General features: G+C 43.4%; 2 protein-coding genes across 6 annotated transcripts in view; one reads left to right on the top strand and one right to left on the bottom strand.

Moving 5' to 3' along the window:
• The window catches only part of PLAC9 (placenta associated 9), a 46,006-nt gene extending 42,905 nt beyond the window's left edge, over positions 1-3,101 (top strand). For 2 of the 3 annotated variants that reach the window (XM_083502970.1, XM_083502968.1), the window contains exons 3-4: positions 933-1,053; positions 1,592-3,101. In XM_083502970.1, coding sequence (XP_083359096.1) covers positions 933-1,053; positions 1,592-1,602 — 132 coding nt within the window. In that variant the 3' untranslated portion in view covers positions 1,603-3,101. The remainder of the gene's footprint in view (positions 1-932; positions 1,054-1,591) is intronic. The other variant, XM_083502969.1, reaches the window with a different exon arrangement.
• Positions 2,758-19,380, bottom strand: part of ANXA11 (annexin A11) — a 36,960-nt gene continuing 20,337 nt past the window's right edge. For all 3 annotated transcript variants that reach the window (XM_083502715.1, XM_083502714.1, XM_083502716.1), the window contains 12 exons: positions 17,646-18,053; positions 17,204-17,291; positions 15,083-15,177; positions 13,609-13,722; positions 12,728-12,818; positions 10,861-10,940; positions 9,592-9,648; positions 8,366-8,459; positions 7,758-7,853; positions 5,952-6,010; positions 5,110-5,232; positions 2,758-4,468 (listed from right to left, as the gene is read on the bottom strand). In XM_083502715.1, the coding sequence (XP_083358841.1) occupies positions 4,409-4,468; positions 5,110-5,232; positions 5,952-6,010; positions 7,758-7,853; positions 8,366-8,459; positions 9,592-9,648; positions 10,861-10,940; positions 12,728-12,818; positions 13,609-13,722; positions 15,083-15,177; positions 17,204-17,291; positions 17,646-18,053 (1,365 nt within the window). In that variant the 3' untranslated portion in view covers positions 2,758-4,408. The remainder of the gene's footprint in view (positions 4,469-5,109; positions 5,233-5,951; positions 6,011-7,757; positions 7,854-8,365; positions 8,460-9,591; positions 9,649-10,860; positions 10,941-12,727; positions 12,819-13,608; positions 13,723-15,082; positions 15,178-17,203; positions 17,292-17,645; positions 18,054-19,380) is intronic.

The raw sequence follows: 19,380 nt of genomic DNA, 5'->3' as shown, positions 1-19,380 counted from the left end.
GGCTCTGTGAGGCTCTTGCGAAAGCCTCCGCAACCCACGCAAGAGCCTCCCAGAGCCCATTCAGTAAAGCAGAGAACGTTCTTGTGGTGACTACAAGTTTTCCCCCCAGGATGACCAGACAAACCACGGTTTTTCTTAAAAGTTTGACGTCTCTTCCAGCCTTGCTCTTGCCTTGGACCTTTGTAGATTGGACAGCTGCGATAGGGTGGTCAAACAAGCCTTATGGTTCACATGCAACGTCAAGTCATAGCCGAAGACAAGATTCATAAGCCAACAAAAGACAATGCCTTTGGATTGATAGTGGCTTGTTGGCAGTAAATCCTCACTTAGCGATGAAACTCACTGGGTGACCTAGGGGCAGTCAACGTCTCTCAGCCTAATCCTGCAGGATCTGATTTCTTTCCGCAGGGCCTGTAAGACAGAGTTGTTCCGCCTGGCCTTTGGCTTGGAGCCAATTTGATTCCCTCCCTCTCTTTCTTTTTCCTTTCCCCTCCTGTGATGAGGCTGCATTTTAATATTTTAAAGTTTCAATATTTTAATGCTGTATTTTAATCTTGTTTTTAAGTTGTATTCATTCAACTTGTTTTTATTATTGCCTTGAGCCCGGCCTTGGCTGGGGAGGGTGGGGTATAAATAAAAATTTATTATTATTAATTATTATTATTATTATTATTATTATTATTATTATTATTATTTATTGTTAACATCCTACCTCACAGGGTTGTTGTGAGGAGAAAATGGGGAGGGGAGAACCTTGTACACCAGCTCATTGAAGGAAAATGTTGGGATGTAGAGGAAACCAACCAACCAACCAAACAACCATAGTTAAGCTGTTTGGCAGAGTTCTCACAAAATGCTAAGCCATAGAACCAGGCTAATTCAGGAGATGCTGATAGAAGTGGATTACCCTAAATTTCGCTTTTCTTCATTAGCAGGTGGAAAAGACGGTTGATCTTCTTGACTCTGAAGTCAGGTCCCTGCTGAACACCATAAGTGAAACTGCATGGAATGTTCCTCTTGCTCCTGGAACTCCCTTGATGGATATCTTTGAAGGTATGAGTCACAGAGAAATGTAGTACATCTATTATCCAAGTGTCCACAACCGCTTGTAAATGTTGCAATTCAGCGCACAGAATGCAGTTGTACCCTGAAGATCACTTCACTTGGGGAATGATACGGTCGGTTGCTGTACCCTTAAAACTCCAAGATGTGTAACACTACTGAAATATCTGTTTCAAGTTCATCAGCTACTATTCATTGTTGACCTTCTGTAAATGAAGTAAGTAATCCTGTTCACAGAAGGGCTTTAATCTAGCAAAACCTTCACTAGTGGATGGGTGTGGTGGGGAGAGGGGAAGTTTCCCCTCTGCAGGACCCTGTGCCGCCCTGAAATCTGCTCTAGAAAATTTGGTTATCTCTGGGGTGTTTTGGGGGGGCGGGGAGAAAGAATCAAGTCAAAACTGCACCTCCTGCTTGTTAGTGGAAGGCTAACACTGAGATGTGACCCTTCATCTGCTTTTTAACAAATACTGCCTTCTCTAGGCTTGGTGGATTGCCACTACAATCTCCCTTCCTCTCTCTCATTTGCTAGATACCAGTTGAGCTTCAAGACGACGGACCAAAGGAACAGACTGTAATATCTATATACCTATACCTCCCACCTGCATAATTAACCCATATTGCACTCTTTCATAAGCTTCCAGACCAGACAGATGTCTTCAGACTTGGGATGGGGAGCATTCCATCACAAGTTCCTCTGTGTTATGATCTAACCATACTGACACATAATACCAAAAGAGAAGTTTTCTTCCCACCTATTCTGAAGATTTAAAGACTCCTAAAATTGTTTAAAATAATCCTCACTGCAAGGACCCCTGTGGAGAAGTTAAATGTCCCGGAAGGTCCAGCCGTCTGGTGGTAAAGAAAAAGGAGCAGAAATTAGAAGAGGTACTGTTGGAACTTTTCACGGGGTACCTGGTAGTCTCCAAAATGGCATCTCTGGTCACAAAGAAATTGTTGTTGTTGTTAATTGATTGCTCAAATTTTAGGATGGTTAACCTGTTAACTAGCTAACCTGTAGCACTGGTGCCACAAGGGAAAATAAGCAACAGGTGCTTATGGCGCTCCTGGAGAGTAGGGGCAGGAAAGTGTGTGAGCCTGGCTGCAGCACAGTCAAATATACAGCCTTGTTCGCAAGCTTCCTAGAGGCATCTAACGCTGATCATTGCTGGAGGCACCATGGTGGGAGTTTTGGTCTGGTCCAGCAAGACGTCCAAATCTGGCAGTACTCCCCAGCTGAAACACCTTGTGAAAGCGCATTGAGCGCCTATCTACTGAGGGGCATTCTCCTAACTTCTGGACTTGTGGCACACTTGCCAAAAACTGGTTCCAAACTTCTTGAAATATCCAGGTTTGTCCAGTGTTGGAAATAGGATGCAGAGCTCAGTGGCCCAGGAAAGGGTTTGTTTGTCCTAGTGTCTTTGCCCAAGCCTTTCTTATGAAGGGACAGGTCACCAAGGAGCCACAGTGAGCAGCCTAAGTGGAATGATTTTATGTTTTATGTAGAAGCTAGAACCCCTCTGCATATGCCTCTGAAACATTTGCTCAAGAAACTGCCTGATGGGGCTTAAGCTCGCTAGTCTGATTTGTCTGAGACACAACCCATTCCCCAAGGGGAGCCATCCATGGTTGAAGCTGAATATCCCAAAGAAATGACGCTGTCAACATGGCAGAAATAAGAACACTGATGCAGGAGGCTTGGGTACTAATTTGGTTTATTTGTACAAATCATCTTTTAAAAAATTATATATTTGATTTTAAGGTAGAATTCTACAAAAACACGCAAAGAGAAAAAGCTTTGGCATACACTCAGATTGAAGGCATTTTGAGCCTCCCAAAAGACAACTTTGGCTGGATCATGCTAGCGGCAAGTCCATCTAAGAATCAGGGAACCGAATGGGGAAAGTGAAACGTGCTGAACGCTTAAATCAATGGGGGTTTCCTTTGTGCCTATTTTTGTAAGAGAGGAGCATTTTATGTGGAATCTCCATTGACTTCTGTGTTCCTGTTTATATCCCAATAAAATGTTTGGAGCTTGTAAAGCAGCCTTTTCTAACAATGAAGCCTTGTTCACATGTTGCTTTCAAGAGAAAAGGCTGATCCTCCGCATATCGAAAAACGAATGAGTGGAAATATTTGTTTGATTGTAGGCTGTCCCTGAGAGCTAAACTAGATATGATGCTGAAGACATCAACAGAGAGCCAGTAGATTTTTAAGTTTTAAAAATGGCTGTGTGTGTTTGAAGTGTTGGGATTCTGCATGCGCAGAGAGATTAAGCCCTTTCCTCTCCTTATCCCAACTCTGAACAAAAAAACAAACTGTTCCATTTCATGCTGCTATTACCTCTTGGAGAGGAAAGCTCTCATTGGCAAGTATAAGCCTTAGCAGACTTAGGTTTTTGCGGGTGTGCTTTGTAACACGCCACTGGCACAATAGTGCATTATGAACAGTGGTGGGTCAACCATGCACTATCCCGCTGTCTTAGTTGTTCTGTGATGCTTCAGCAACAGCAGTCTTGCTCTCTTAGCACATGAAAATGGGAGAAAAATAAACTGGAACATTTCTAGTAGAAAACATAGCTGTGCCACCTTTTTGCAGGTGCACTCTTGGAAGTAGGGTCATGCATAACCACCAGGTTATCAGCAGGAGCATAAATCTGCAAGAATGCACATGGAACAGGACATTCGGAGGGACCCTAATGACAAACCCCCTGGCAGACTTCCTAACATCTTGGTCCTGAATTCTGCCAACGCACCACATCCCTTTTCCTTCAATTTAGGGACAATATCACAGACTTCAGGGAGATCCAGCATTCAAAACAACATAAGGCAGCATAAAGATTCTAGCCAGACTTTTACATTTCTCCTTGAACAGCAGTGAGTGAACAGGGTCTGAAAGTCTACCCAATCACTCTTCAGAACAGGATTTTTTTTTTTAATTTAAGCAACAAGCATGTAGATATCAAATGCACCACACATACAAAAAATGTTTTCTACTTTTTTTTGTAAGACACAAAGCTGTATAGAATCATTTGGCACGCACAAATAAAGGCGTTTCCAAACAAAAGCTATTCATGCAACACAAGCCACTTCCATACAGTGGAGTGTGTCTCCCCCCCCCCCCCCCAAAATAAGAAAGCAAAAACCTGTTTGTGAACTACAGCTATCTGGTGCAGCAGCCTCTCTCTCTATAGCAGGATTTATTTCTGTACTCATGATATATTATTCAAAGAAAGGAATAACGTGGCACTTCTGGATATTTGGAGTTTTGACAGCATGTGTGAAATGATAGCATGAAACCAGCTATTTTTTAAAAAAAAAACCAAAAACAAAATTCTAGGGGACTCAACTTAGTCGTTTCCACCGCACAATTTCAGCAGGATTTTCCTGTAGTCTCCAGAAGTGTCACCCTGGTAAGAAACACCAAAAGGAGAAAAAAGTGATCTTGCGCCAAAGGTTAAAGAGAGCAATCATCTTTGTGTCAGAAGCCAACAGGTGAACCTCCCAGTTACACAAGGCATACACCCTGCCCCTCTGAACCTATAGACAAGACTTTTATACCTGGGGAGACAGCAACCACCTGATTTTTTCTCTCCCTCCCCCCCCCCCCCACCACTCCAATAGCAACATCTTATTTAATATGATGGGGGGTTTTTTGTTTTGCTTTCTGTTAAAACAACAGTGGTGTGGAGCACATCCAGCCCCCTGGTATACTGTGGAGCTACAGCCTATGAAACAGGCCAGATCAGTATTTCCCAAACTTGGGTCTCCAGCTGTTTTTGGACTACAGTTCCCATCAACCCTGACCACTGGGTCTGGCTAGCTAAGGATGATGGGGGTTGTAGTCCAAAATCAGCTGGGGACCCAGGTTTGGGAAACACTGGGCCAGATGATGGCTAGAGTACAGGTGGAGAAAGCCCTGCTGTGAAGATGAATGAACATGGCACCGGCTCCCAAAAATGGTACTGGGCCAAGTTCAAGGTTTCGGTGTGAACACTGGCATTTTGAGTTGGCACGCATGGAAAGCGAGACAAGCCCCTCGCAATCTTACCGTAATGTCTGTGTAGAGAGATTTGCCATACATCCTCTTGTATTCCTGCCTGATGTCTAGCAGGTCAACCTCACTGCGTGACACCATGATGCGAATGAGAGTCCGGTCTTTGGTTCCAGCTCCCTGCGAAGAACGTGGCAGAATGCGAATTGTTACCAGACTGCGACGCTCCCTCTGAACACGTAGCATTGACTGTTACTCAAAATGGCCGCTCAAGGCTTTATGGCAGGCCTCCCCTAATGTGGTGCCCTCAATATGCTTTGGACTATACAACTCCTGCCATCCTTCTCCATTGGTCACAACGGCTGAGGCTGATATGAGTGGTAGCCCAAAATATACGGAGAACAGAGTTGGGGACAGTTGCTTAATTGATAACGAATTCAAAGTCCAAAACACATGCCCATTTGTTAACAGGCTGGCATATCCTTTTTAGCCTGAAAAGATGTTGGGGGAAGGAAGGGACAACTGAGAAGGGAGAATAGGAGAGGGGAGAAAAGGGGGCACCAAACCCTTTGCCTCCCTGCTGTCACCCCATTTCAGATCACAAACACCCCAACCCCAACACCTCTGTCATTTAAAATCAGGGCTGTGGAACCCGGGCGGGAGGGGAGGAATTGGAATGAAGAAAATGGCAGTGGGTTATGTGCAGCCATTTCTTGCTTGATCGTTGCCTCCAGAGCTTTTTCAAGCTACAGTTACACAGGTTTGTGTGAAACATGTCTGCCAGCCCTAAAATCTGATATCGTGGGCTCAGATCTACATCCCAACAGAGTCAGCTTCAAACAGCTCATTTGAATATCTGACCACACGGACATGCAGAGGCCCACATGATTTCAACTCACCTTCATGGCCTTGTGCAGCCTCTCTGCAAAGAAAGCAGGTGTATTTCTTACACACTTAACTGCAAAAGAAATTGAGATCACCAGTTACTGACTGTTAACCATTTGCTAACCTTTTTTAAAAAACAAAAAAACCAACATCAATGCCATACTGTTTTTGCTGAAATCTGCTTTCTCAGGTTAACCTGGGAGTTGAGATGACTCAGTGAATGTCATTGGGAGGAACAAAGGGGACAATCACACAAAATCAGATTAAAAAAAAAAAAAAGCACACGGTCATGCAATCCAAACAGCTATCAAACAGCATCTACCTTTTTTACTTGAGCATTTTATGGGAGTGGAAGGAATCAATGGTGATGCTCATTTGTAACCTAATACAAGGTATGTTCCTTTTTGATATCAATGTTAAGATTTCTCATGTAGATGAACAAGGCACACATTACACTTCAAGACCGGAAAATGGAAGGCAGTGAAGTTAGTCACACACTATGGGAGTATTGCATACAGTTACCAAGCTTACAATCCTGAAAGCTATAATGGAGCCAAAAAAAGGGTACATATTTCCAGTTAGATCTGGTGCAAAGAGTAAAAGCCATTTTATACAAAAATAAAACAGTGTTTATAGAACACATTTTAAATATTCAAGCAGCTTCATATTATTATTGCCTTGTAAATCCTTACAACCGTGCTGCAGGGTTGGTCAGTATAGTAGTTTGCCTAAGATCACCCAATGAATTTGTGGCCAATATGACACTTTAACTAGCACTCCGGGATTCACTGGTTGATAGTTGGTCACTTATGACAGGGTAAGTGATCCTAGAAGCTATTTAACATTTTTGAAAAGGAACTTGGTGATGGCAAAAGCTTTTGGCACAACACTCGCCCCTATCCAAGAAACACACTTAGAATGTAAACACGGTGTTGTTGGACATGACTTATCTTCAAAACCAGAGGAATGAAAGATGAGAGGATACAGACAAAGGTTGCTGTGCCTGGCATGGAAGGTGAAGTAGCAAGTTCAAAGGGCACCCTCAGTGGAATCCTAGCCATTTCCCCAATCACATGAACTGTGACTTGTTAAATGGGAACCAGGTTTAACGAGAAACCAAAGGAATGGTAAATGCAATTTATAACCAAGTTCTCTGGGGGAAGTAAAAGTAGCTTCAAACTGAAACTCGCAGCCAAAGCCAAATATTCTCAAGAGAACTACTGTATAGAAAGTGGCATGAAATATATGATAAAATATTCTGAACGGCAAAGTTTTTCACCTACACGTTGAACCAAGCTTCATGACTTGCTTTCCACACATATACATGACTCAGGTAGGGGATCATCTCTTAGCTTTGCCCCTCTTTTGTACTTTGAAATACATCTTAAGTAACATACATGTCACATTTTACCCTGCCAAAACGCACAAATACTTTAAAAGCCACTCTGAGAATTTGCGGGAGAAGAGGTTGGTGATACCGCAGGTGCTAGCCAATAGGTGCCATGCATAGCATGCTATCCCCCAACTTCTGGATCTTTTTCAAAAAATATATATTTTAAAGAGTGCAGTCCAGGCCAGAAAACTGTGTGTGTTTAGGGCAGCAAAGGAACATTCAAACCACAATTTGAAAAGTTAGATTCATAGTGGTGCAATGGGTCAAGTGCATTTGGCTGTTAACAAGAAAGCTGGTGGTTTGAGCCCACCAAGGGATGCCTGTGATCTGGATTCCTGTATTGCAGGGGGTTGGACTAGATGACCCACGGGGATCCCTTCCAACTCTATGATTCTATGATCTTCACTCTTAAAGAGACCTCACCCACCTACTGCCAGCATCCCGGATTCGAGGTCTCCCGACATCTCTCTGATTATGCTCTTCTCAATGTCACGGTTACACATTCGCTGATATTCACTGAAAACTGTTGAGAGAGAAAAAAGGGATCATCAGTCATTTAAGCCAAGTGAGTGTGAAGAGTGAAGTCTGACAACCAGCTCTTGAAGGCTCTTGCTAAGTCTTGAGTCAGTTGCACTGCCCCATCACAGGCCTTCAGTTGTTTTGTCTGGTACGGCCCTAACTCCGATCACTTATCTAAGTTGACATCTGGCGGCTGGATGACAGACAGACACCCCCTCCCCAATTATTAACTGTGGACCCTAACAGGAGGACAAACGCCCTTTGTTATGTAGGAGGAGGACTTTCAGGCGGTGCAGCTTGTCTCACCTGACAAATTTCTACATAACTATTTAAAAGGGTCGAAGAACCCAGCCCTTCTTTGCATCTGATCAGAGTTGGCTGATCTTAGGCACCATCAAAAATGAAAATATTAGTTACCACTTGTCAAGAAAAAGCATGTGTAGTCTCTTGCACTGTTGCAGCCTAATTTTACAATCACCAAACATCCTCTCGATGCAAAGTATAGACAGAAATTACCTGCTATTAGGTGAGCTTTACTTCTGGCACAGAGAATTGCATTGAATTTGGACTCATCAGTCCCAAGTCGATTTTCTCCTGCTGCATACAGCGCCTTAAAAGAAAAGAAAAAATCACAGGTCATTACTTGAGCTCAGCTGCTTTCCAAATTTCACTCTGCTTTCGAAGGCTTCTTCTCCCTTACTACTCATTCTTTAATTATCTTGATATTTCTGGACTGGTCCTATATCTTTCCCACACCTTTATTCATGTAGCTAACCTTTGCTAACCTCCCTAACAATCAAGGATGCAACTATAATACAAGCAACCTGGGGCTTCAGCCAAAATACTACAGGCTCATGTTGAATTTTGCTTTCTTCCCCTTGCACGCAGCACAACTTCACTTTGCATCCCAACAGATGCTGTTAAGCTGCACATTTCACTGCCCCCCCACTTCATACTACTGACTGAAAGTTACTGGTGCAAAAATCCTTGCAAAATGATATTGGGACAAAGGGATGCCACTGAAAATGGCAGTGGCGTATTCCTTATAACTAGAGCCAAGCCAAAATGTGACAGAGCAAATGTTTTTGGTGTGAAATGGGGGTGAATGAAAAATTCCACAAGTACATTCCAACTCTCCTCCCTCCATGCTTTCGCTCATAAAAACTTGACAGGTTTGTAAGTCACAAGTCTATGCAACCCTGAGAAAGGTGTGTGGTTCCTCCTTCCATACAATTTGAAATAAACAAAAAAATTCACCACATGATGAACCAAAAGGAGAAAGTTGCACATTTCAGGGAAATTATTACCGCAGCACCAATTCATTTAGTAAATCGTTCCAAAAATGGAATAGGTGCAGGTAAATTTGAGAAGGGTTTTTAAAAAATATATTTGATTGCAATCTTCTTATTGCTGTTATCTTGGGATCATTTATCTGTAGTAACTTGAAAAAGGGAAACCGTGCAAACTGCTCGATGTAGAGGTGAGGGAAAGCCATACCAATCCTCCCTTTTTTTTCAAAAAAGGGGACTGTGGGGGCAGGAAGAATATTTTTTAAAAGCGAACTGTTTTCAGGGTAACTTCCATGGTAGAAATTAGGCCAGAGGAGAAACATGCCAGGTTGTGAGGGAGTACACACGGTCTCAAGTTTTAGATTTCATTAAAGTAGGAGATGTTTAAAGGAAACCACTTCAGGCAAGAGTCTGCTCAATGCAGCAGCCATCTGGCTGGGCCTTCATACCAACCTGAGCATCGCTTTGGACAGCCGCCATGTTGACATTGGTACTTTCATCTCTGTTTCCCTGAAATAATTACCAAGTCAGTCAAAAGATGAAACACTGCTTTCGAAATACTGTAACTGATGTTAGTCTAATGAGGTGGTTAGTCCAGCAAAAAGCAAGCCGAACAGTTTAAAGTATGCTTTGTTCTATTTGCTCGTTAAACATGCATATTTGTTTCATGATGCTTCCCATTTAATATTGCAACGCATTAAGGTTAAATGGGACAGACAAATTATCACCAGTCTGTATATTTTCAAACATGATCATTATTAACTCGATATCCAAGATCTGATAATTTAAGATTCTTTGGTAAAATATAGATGGACAACAGTTATCAGAGATCTACATACATTACATTTAAAATAACATTTTGAACCAAACTAAGTAAATGATTTCATGATTCAACAGGTTCCAAATATTGCTTAAAATAAGCTTTCTGTGAAAAGCTGTGGAGCAAAAGGTCAGACTTTAAAATACAACAATGGGGGTGGGGTCTGTTATATAACCTCATTGCCTGAGCCATGATAAATAAAAAACTATTCTGTACAGTGGTACCTCGGGTTAAGTACTTAATTTGTTCCGGAGGTCCGTTCTTAACCTGAAACTGTTCTTAACCTGAAGCACCACTTTAGCTAATGGGGCCTCCTGCTGCTGCCGCGACGCCGGAGCGCAATTTCTGTTCTCATCCTGAAGCAAAGTTCTTAACCTGAAGCACTATTTCTGGCTTAGCGGAGTCCGTAACCTGAAGCATATGTAACCTGAAGCGTATGTAACCCGAGGTACCACTGTGAGAGGAGTGAGAAGAGACAATGTAAATGGTAGGAAAGTTTTAATGTTTTAATTGAGGAGGGAGAATTGTTTGGTTAGGGGGAAGAAACTTGCAATATACAATTCCATTAACTCCAATGCTTTTCGTCTTGAATTATATCACATCATAGGGAACCGACATCCAGTAGCACAGCCAGGATGTTCTGTGCCCTCCATTAGAGGCAAGAGGGCATAACCTCTTCACACTGGCTTAAAAACAAAAAGGTGATCTCCAGTCTTAGTCATACTCATGAGTAGAACCACTGAAAGGAATGGACTCAAAATATGCCTGACAACAGATATCACCCCAATACTTCTGTGAATTTTACTTCAATGGATGAATGTAAATCTTAGGAGAACTTGGGTTACGTATAAATTATAGCAACACCAACACAGGACAACCGGGTGCAAGGATCTTGCGCATACCTGAGACAGCGAGATTAAAAGCCTCTGGAAGTGTCCAGATGTGTCGTTTCTGATGGCTTCTTCCAAAGTTTTCTTATGCTCTGTGAGAAATACAAAGGAAACTCGTTTTGTAAATGGTCCGTGTTTATTTCATTATAAGGATCACTGGGTGGGAAGAAAGAGAAGGGAGGAGAGGAAGAAATAATTCTTATCTATTTTTTTATAACACACCGCAAGGACATCTGCTTGGGGGAGAGAGGATTCACATTCCACTCTTTTATACTCCAGCCAAAATATCAAGGGGGGGAAAAGATGAAAAGGGAAATTTTACACTAAAAGTAGTTCGTGTAAATAGCCCCATTTCGGTTTGACCTACTAGCCAGAGGGAATATTTAAGGCGGCCCACTAGTTCCTCCTCGCAAGATACCTTCCATCACTCAAGCTGGGCTTCCAAAGATACTAACAAATCCTACTTTGAGAAACCATCATCCGTTTCTTCCTTTGAATTTGCCATGGGCAGAAAAGGGGTGATCGGTGCTTTTTCCGTCTCTCACACTGGGACTTTGCAAGATAATTCAGCAGTGCTTTGATGATGTCTCTGCCCCCTTCAAAATGTGGGGGGGGGGAGCAACGATATGTGGGAACGGGAGTAAGCACACCAGGGGCAAGCAGATTTATGGAGCACTGTTAGTGGGGCAGGGAGAGGGAGCTCTCGGTTTTATTCTCGGAAAGTAAAACTAGGACATCTAAATCAGGGCAAACTTTGGGTACCGTAAGCTCAGCTGGCGGATCAAACACATGATAGGATTCTATACAGCACAGAAAAGGAACCAAGAACTGTCAAGAAAACCCTTAAAATTATGTGTTTTAAACAAATGAACCCCTAGATAATGTAGTGTGCTTCAGAAGTTGCTGGCCTATAATTTCCATCGTCCCAAACCACTGACCTTGCCAGCTGATGTTAGTCCTTTATGAATTTGTAAGCTGATCCAGCATATGCTTCCTTGGAGATGAAGTCTCAACAACTTTAACTGAGGTTTATTCTTAAGCAACTGTGTGCAGGATTGCTGCCTTATGTGTCCACTTAGAAGCACGTACCGTTGAACTAAATGGGTCTTAATCTTAGAAAAAGCAGGTACAGACTGCAATCTTTGTGGTGCATCAAGTCTATACAGCACTTTGCAATCACACAAAATACAGAGGGGCGGGGAAGGAGAACAAAGCGAGACACACCATGTTCAGCTCCAGGAACTGTTACCAATGTACTATTGCACTAAGTGGCTCTTTCTGCACAAACCACTGGATCAAACAACTGCCTGAAAAGGGGTGAACCTTCATGAACTCCAGTTTGCCCTTGTAAATTGTCTTCTCCATTCTAAATTTGACAGCCCCACCCAACAAACCAACAAAGCTCAAATTTATAAACAAAGCAGCAGCTTATGCACAGAACAGCCTTCGACCTCAATGTCCAAAATGCAATTCCTCCTACAAATGTTTCTGCTCAACTTAAAACCCGTCATCTTTAAAGGTACAGTGGTGCCTCGCAAGACCGTTCTGTGATTCTCTTCGTCTAGCCGTTTTTTCGTCTTGCGAAGCAAGCCCATTGATGGATTAGCGCTATTAGCGGCTTATCTGCTGATCGGATGAGCTGATAAGCGGCTTAGAGGCTTAGAAAAGGGGGGGGGAACCCCGCAGGAACTCGCAAGGCATTGTCGTCTTGCGAAGCAAGCCCATAGGAGATTCGTTTTGCGAAGCACCTCCAAAACGGAAAACCCTTTCGTCTAGCGGGTTTTCCGTCTTGCGAGGCATTCGTCTTGCGGGGTACCACTGTATTGGGATGGCCTTCTATCAGAACAGCAGAAGTTGCAGAGTTGAGAGGAAAACTCACCTGCTTTGTAGGCCCGACTGATTTCCCGAATGTGCTCATTGCTGCGAGATGCCAAGATTTCTATCAGGCAGGCTTCATCCGTGCCAGCTCCCTAAGAAAAGGAAGAGACACTCAAGCTCACCACTAGGCAGAAGCATTTGTCTCCTGGGTTCTGCCCTCTTTAAAGGCTAAGAGAGTGCCAGGCTTATTGGCGTGACTCCTATTTCTAGGCCTCACGTGGACTGAGTGTACTCTTACTAGGTCTGCAATGTTTAATCCATTGCTCAGTTTGATTACTCTATTTTTTGATAGACTTAACTGGTCTGCAGATAAAGTATTACTGAATGTGCTTTTAAGAATGAGGGTTGACAAAGGCCACCTAAAAAGAGGTGTCCTCTCACATGTGACAGGAGCGCATCACACAAAGGACAAAAGAACTATTATTGCATTTCTTTTCATATGCGCACTTCAGTGGACTGCTGGATGCCAGCACAGGCTGAGCAATGACACAGGTGTAGAGGGCAGGAACTGCAAATATTGCAACAGAGCTCTCAGTTTCTTCAGTTAGATTAGACTGCAACTGCTGTGCAATCCCCTCCTCCAAGAATTATACAAAGGGAGAGTTGCTTTTGATAACGGTACACCGTAGTCCCATCACACTGTACATAGCTCTTGAGACAGAAAGATAAGCAGAAGTCTCTTGATTCAGTAGCATAATAAAAACTGATACTGCAAGGGTTGGGTGGAGGGGGTCACAGGATAGGTATTCACACATGCAAATCCAGAATGGTGGGTTTTGAAGACAGGCTTGAAGCAGGAGAAAGATGATGCGTCAAATAAAGAATTTAGGGAGGCAAGAATTATGTAACAACAACAGTAGCTTTCATTTAAACCATACAGACCTTGATGGCTTCTTTTATTTCATAAACATCAAACTGGACAGGAGTCTTCATCATTGCCAAGATTGTCCTCTCGAAGTTGCCGGAAAGCTCAGACTTCAGGTCCTTGATCAAATCCTGGGTTTTTTTTAAGTGAAAAAACACCACATGTTTCCCTTGTAAAGTAATATTTAGTGAGTTTTTTAAAGGATGAGAAACAAAAGATTTATGCCAAAGCTTCCTATTCAAGGCATACTAATGATCTGAATCTCTTTTCTTGCAACTTTCAGAAAAGTTCGGTAATTTCTGTGAAGTTATTAATATAGCACAATCAGTGTCGACTGCACTTTATTGAGTAACACAAGGAAGGGTAAAGGTAAGATTTCTGCCCAAAGGAGTTTACAAACTAAATTTCTACCAGAGCAGAGGACAAATGTAACAGTGTGAATATTTGCAGCCACACAAATTTTAGGTTTTATTTTAGCTGAATAGGGCAATGAACCATAGTAGCCAGTAATTTAAACCCCGCTCTTATGTCCACGATATGCTGAGAGCAACTTCACAGCATAAGAAATATGGAAAAAGCAAATGAACACATTATAAACAATGTCATAAACTAAAAAGCAGCAACCCAGTAACATAATACTTATTTTATTTATTAAATAAATAATTTGCTCAAAAGGGTCATGGTGCTGTTTAAAAATTAAGCTAGCACAAAGCTGGCAAAAGTAATTCCTTAGAAGAATGTGTATTGTTATTTTGTTACATATTTTGTGCTTTTACACTTAGTAATCTTAAGATGATGATGATAATTGTTCATTAGCAAAAATGTAGAACTCTGATGCAAAGGTTTTTAAGAGTGGCTGGCCAGTAAAAGCTGATGATATGAAGAGAGTGTGTTTGAGGAATACAAAAGTCATCCTGCTGAAAACTGCAAGATGTTACCAAACTTATTTTGTACCTCTCATTCGTTGGGGTGTCAAGATATTTAAAGTCTCTTTCATTATTTTGTTGCCAAAATCATTCACCATCATCATTACGATAATGTGACAACCCCTTGTCCTTAAATCCCTTCAATGGCTTCCTGTCCATTCTCAGATCCAGCTGCCTTGTTCCTCCATACAACTCCTCCCATGGCCTTGTCCCCTTATCTCTCTGCATTCCTGCCTGTGATGTTTGTCTGCCCAGCTCCACCATCCTTATCCATTTGAAGGCTTCCTTCAAAAGACTCCTTCTCACTTAACTATGCTGCAGCCCTAAAATTGCCTCCCAGAACACCGGCACAAATGCCACCCCTCCCTTTAAATCCATCCTCAAACCCTGCCCTTTCCGTTTAACCCTTGGCACAAAATCCTAGCCCTCTGGCGACTTCAGCATGAAGCTAAGCCAAAGAACATACAAACTAGACCGACTGCACATGACTTCCACGTTTAGCTCTGCCTCCACTTTCTTCTTCTGTTGCAATAATCAAAGAATAATTTCATGGTGGAGAACTTACCTTTCCATAAGCTGTTTTGAAGGAGAGCAGAATCTGCTGGCGTTGCTTGTTTGAGCGACTTCCCAGACAATCAATGATTGCCTGCTCGTCGGTTCCTGAAAATATACAGAATCAAGTGTTTAGTGCAGCCTCTTCCACCGCCATAGTACTTTCTGATCAACCCACTTCAGCAGAATCTAACCCAGCATTTAGTAATTGGAAAAGGACAACTTTTAAAACCAAGTGTATTCTCTCCTGCCACCTTATACACTGCATGGCATCACTTGTTCAAATGCATATTTGAATCTGCAGCAGTCATGAGTAACTATGGGATAGCTCAGTTGGTAGAGCACGAGACTCTTAATCTCAGGGTTGTGGGTTTGAGTGCCACACTGGGCAAAAGATTCCTGCATTGCAGGGAGTTGGATTATTGGAATAGGTGATTCTCACAGTCCCTTCCATCTCTAGGATTCTGTGATTCTATATTCTGTTGTACTTTAGGCAGCAAAGCCTGACAGATGAGCTAAGCCTGTATGACATTATGGGGTATTCGCACACATTCCAATTACTTTTTTTTAAAAAAAGAAATCCAAATATTTAAATTTCTGAGGGAAGGGACAGTTGTGCATTTGGTTTGGATTGAAGAGTCATACACGTTTTGCATAGACTAGGAATGGAGAGGTTTAAGTTGGGAGAAAAAAAGCAGGACAGAATTCAGAGGAAAAGGAAAAGAAAATTTGTATAACACTGAAAAATGTTTCACAAAAAGCAAAGAAGCTAAAAGCAACTTTTGAGGTCTTCCAACCTTGAAGAAAAGATCAAATGCTAGAAAGGAATAGAAATCTGGGCGTTGCAGTCAGAATGAGCAACTACGGAAAACTTGAGTGCAGCAACAGATGCCCTTCTATCTTTGCACAGTAGGCTCCATTCCAGCCATGCAAAAGTTTGATGTCTATACACAGCCCTCTCTATCCAGGCAGGACCAGATTCCCTCCAGGCACAGAGCAGGACCGGAAGGGGGGTGGCTTGGGGAGAGTGTTGGGGGGCCCTGCCCTCAAGGGTAGCAAGCAAGCTCCACAAAATCCCTCTTACGTTTTCTAGCGGGAAGAGGAGGTGGACACTAAACTTGTTCCTTCCAGCTTGTAAAGGTATATCTGAGTGACTGACTTTGCAAAGCAAGGATGGGAAGCCAGATCTGGACAGCTGGCTTTATTGGTTATTCCACAACACACACACACACACACACACACACACACACCCCTTGACCTGCCCCATACCTAAAGTTCAATAGGACATCTGGTGTAGAGCAGGTGGGTTGCAGCCTTGCTGAAACAACCTTAAGTGTAAGATGAGCCTACTGGATCCAGCCAGGGGCCTATCCAGCCCAGCATCCTGTTCTTAGTGGCTGACCAGATGCCTTTGCGAAACCCGCAAGGAGGACTCAGGCACAAGTGCACTCTCACCTCCTGTGTCCAGCAACTGCAAATCAGAAGCACGGCTGCTTCCACCAGGGAGAGTAGTCATGAACAGTCTTTCCTCCGTGAGAGGAGGTCGGATAGCCTTCCTCCAATATCTCAAGGGCTGCCACATGGAAGATGTTCCCTCCATCTCTGGAGGGTGGGACCCGAACCAATGGATTCAAGTTACAAGGAGGAGAATCTGACTAAACCCTAGGAAGAACTTTCTGATCCTGTTCAACAGTGGACTCTCCAGGACTCCTTCAGAAGCTGGTGGACCATCCATCCTTGGAGGTTTAGAAGAAGAGGTTGGATGGCCATCTGTCATGGATGCTTTAGCTGAGATCCCTGCATTGCAGTGGGTCGGACTAGACGACCCTCTTCAATTTTTACATTTCTATTATTCTATGTGTACTTGGGCATACATCTGTTGGACTCGTGGAATTTCTGAATCCCTGGTACAGAGAACAGACCCATGGCCAGTGTCACAGGCTGTGTTCCAAGGGCAGAAGAGGCAACACTCAGAATCGCTTTCACATTACCCAGAACACAGACGTAACCTGCAACGTTTTGCAAAGCAGTACCCAAACCATCCCTGAACGTGCAAGAAGCAAAAGGGTGGGACAAAGAGGACATCATTACGTGAAGAAAAAGCACCTAACTTTTGAGAGCAAGCACTACTCACCAAACCCTTTCATGGCTTTCCTCAACACCTCTGCGTCCCTCAGAGGGTCAAAGGATGGAGCATCACGGACTGTGCCTCGGTTTCCAGACTGCATTGTCCAAAGAAGAATGGGGGGGAAAGCTATCAGCCAACGTTTGCTACTTCGCCTGCCTGCCACTTTCCCTTACAACACATCACTACCCATCCTTCCCCCGCCGCTCAACGTGGCAAACGCATACCCAGAAACCATAGCTGGTGGAAAGTGGTGGGGTAAGGGTCTAGCATCCTTCCCATGCACCACCTGTCAACCACCAATTGAACTCCTACCCATCACTTTTTAGCATTTGACAGCATCTGGGGCACACAGATGCAACATGTGCCATCAAACACCTAGTTTTTGCACTTTTCCTATTATACACTGGAAGAAAATGAAGCTCAATAATTTAAGAAGAGGTTCTCTTACCGCTCCGGGAGTAATGGTGGGCACTGTTGGTCCTGGGTAAGATGGCATAGAAGGATTAACAGCTGGGCCAGAAGGGTAGCTTGGCATAGGCTGCTGGTGCCCTGGCGGAGGCATTGGCTGCTGCCCAGGATATGGCTGTTGCCCAGGATACGGCTGGGGCTGCTGTCCTGCTCCTGGCATCGGGCCACCTGGATACCCTGGATAAGATGGCATTCCTGTTGGCGGGTTTCCTCCTGGCGCTGGCGGGTACATTCCGTAAGACGGCTGTTGTCCTTGAGGAGGTTGCCCAAAGCCTCCAGGAGCTTGTCCAAAGCCTCCTGGGGGAACCGGGGGGTAGCCACCGGGGACTGGAGGGTACATGCTCTGTGGCACGTTGGTGCCACCAAACGTTCCCGACATGTTGGAAGCCTGAACAATCAAATGCACAAAGTTAGCATGTGTGTCTCAAATAGCACGTAACATTTCCGTAACACTTTGAGGGTTGAAAGCACTCTATGTACATCTTTACAACTGCCATCTAAATAGGCCAGTATTATTACAGCTAAGAAGCCACAAGATAGGAGGTTGCCTAAGACCTCTGGGGTTCACTAGATTTGAGCTTGGGACTTCTTGGCAAGACCGCCCAGCTACTTGTCCACTGTGCTACTCTTGTCTGAAGGAGCGTCTCCACCCCCATCATCCAGCCCGGACACTGAGGTCCAGCGCCGAGGGCCTTCTGGCAGTTCCCTCGCTGTGCGAAGTGAGGTTACAGGGAACCAGGCAGAGGGCCTTCTCGGTAGTGGCGCCTTCCCTGCGGAACGACCTACCACCAGATGTCAAGGCAATAAACAACTATTTTACTTTTAAAAGACAACTGAAGGCAGCCCTGTTTAGGGACGTCTTTAATGTATGACGCTGTATTGTTTTTAATATTTAGTTGGAAGCCATCCAGATTGGCTGGGGAAACCCAGCCAGATGGGCGGGGTATAAATAATAAATTATTATTATTATAATTATTATTATTGTTTGTGTGATGCTCCACATCAATCCAAACTATTAAGAGGCCATCATTTTGAACAGGCTAGAAGAGCTCCCTAGGCCCCAGAGCCTAGACTACTAATGAGCTCCTCCACCAGCACAGTGGCAGAGATGAATTTGGAATCTTTCGTTTCTGGTTTTGATTAACCACAGTTTGCCATGTTACCATGGTAACCCAAACTGTGGTTAGTCTTAACTATGCTTAGTGGAAACAAGGTAACTTCACACCGTAGTTTACGAATCTGTCTTGTTTTCTCTACCTACAGTTAAAACTAACCACAATTTAGAATTTGAACAACAAGCTGCACTGCAGTTAATCAGAAAAAGCTTATGATAGGAAAGGTAGGTTCGTTCATACAACACAGAACTATGGCATAGAAATTTTTATTTTATATTTTCTACCTTTATATTTTATGTTCTGCATTTCATCTATGTAAGTATATGCTAATGTCCAATACTTTGCACATGCAAAGTATCCATTTCCCCCTCGATAATATGGGGTTTTTATTGGCATATAAACAGGGTTTTACCATTCTGTACCATTTGCCTGCTTGAGATATGGGCTTATGCAAATATCTCATTTGCCATGCTAAACAGAGTTGGGGATGTGCCTCACAGAATTGTAGAATCATAAATTTGGAGGGACCCCGAGGGCCATCTAGGCCAACTCCCTGAAATGCAATAATCTGAAGTCATGGTCCCTCATCCAGTTTGAAAC

This window comes from Podarcis liolepis, assembly GCF_965112155.1.
Source record: "Podarcis liolepis genome assembly, chromosome: 5".
Classification (NCBI taxonomy): Eukaryota; Metazoa; Chordata; class Lepidosauria; order Squamata; family Lacertidae; genus Podarcis; species Podarcis liolepis.
Note: the sequence above shows the minus strand (reverse complement) of the source record. Positions and strands in the feature narration are given on the sequence as shown.